The 494-nt window shown below is 66.0% G+C and overlaps 1 protein-coding gene across 1 annotated transcript in view; it reads right to left on the bottom strand.

Annotated features, from left to right (window-relative positions):
* Nucleotides 1–180, bottom strand: part of MNEG_3124 (myo-inositol oxygenase) — a gene marked incomplete at both ends in the record, with an annotated part of 1762 nt that extends 1582 nt beyond the window's left edge. Inside the window, one exon of the mRNA XM_014048393.1 lies at nucleotides 162–180. Within this exon, the coding sequence (XP_013903847.1) occupies nucleotides 162–180 (19 nt within the window). The remainder of the gene's footprint in view (nucleotides 1–161) is intronic.
* Nucleotides 181–494: the final 314 nt, after the last annotated feature.

Raw genomic sequence — 494 nt, 5'->3', positions numbered from 1 at the left:
AGCCCCACCCGCCCCGCTTGCATCGCTTCATCCCCCAATCCCACCCCCTCCCGCCAAACAAGCAGGGCGACTTCCTCATTTTTCCAAAAAACAGTACATAGCAGACTTTTTTCAAAACTATTGCTTGCAAACATCAACATTGATGCGCCCCCGCATCTCACCGGGCGCCCCCCAGCTCATGTAGACCTCCTTGAGCCCGCACCCCGCCTCATAAACGCCGCACCCCGTCGAGAACCCGCGCCGCCGCCTGTCCGGGTTGGCGGCAAAGAACTCCGCGTGCCCGATCTGCGGCGCGAAGCGGCAGCCGAGCGGGTAGGTCTCGCCCGCGACGGCCCACTGCGGCTGGGCGCCCCAGGAGGAGTGGGCGAGCAGCTTGCCGAGGCCGTGGATGAGGCCGACCAGGGGGAGCCACTCCTTGTCAGGGAAGGCGAGGCGGCAGAGCTCCGCCACCTGGCGGTCGGCGGTTGGCAGTTGGCGGTTGGGAGGGGTGGAAG

This window comes from Monoraphidium neglectum (assembly GCF_000611645.1).
Source record: "Monoraphidium neglectum strain SAG 48.87 unplaced genomic scaffold scaffold00380, whole genome shotgun sequence".
Taxonomy (NCBI): Eukaryota; Viridiplantae; Chlorophyta; class Chlorophyceae; order Sphaeropleales; family Selenastraceae; genus Monoraphidium; species Monoraphidium neglectum.
The sequence above is the reverse complement of the archived record's forward strand: the minus strand, read 5'-3'. Positions and strand labels throughout refer to the sequence as shown.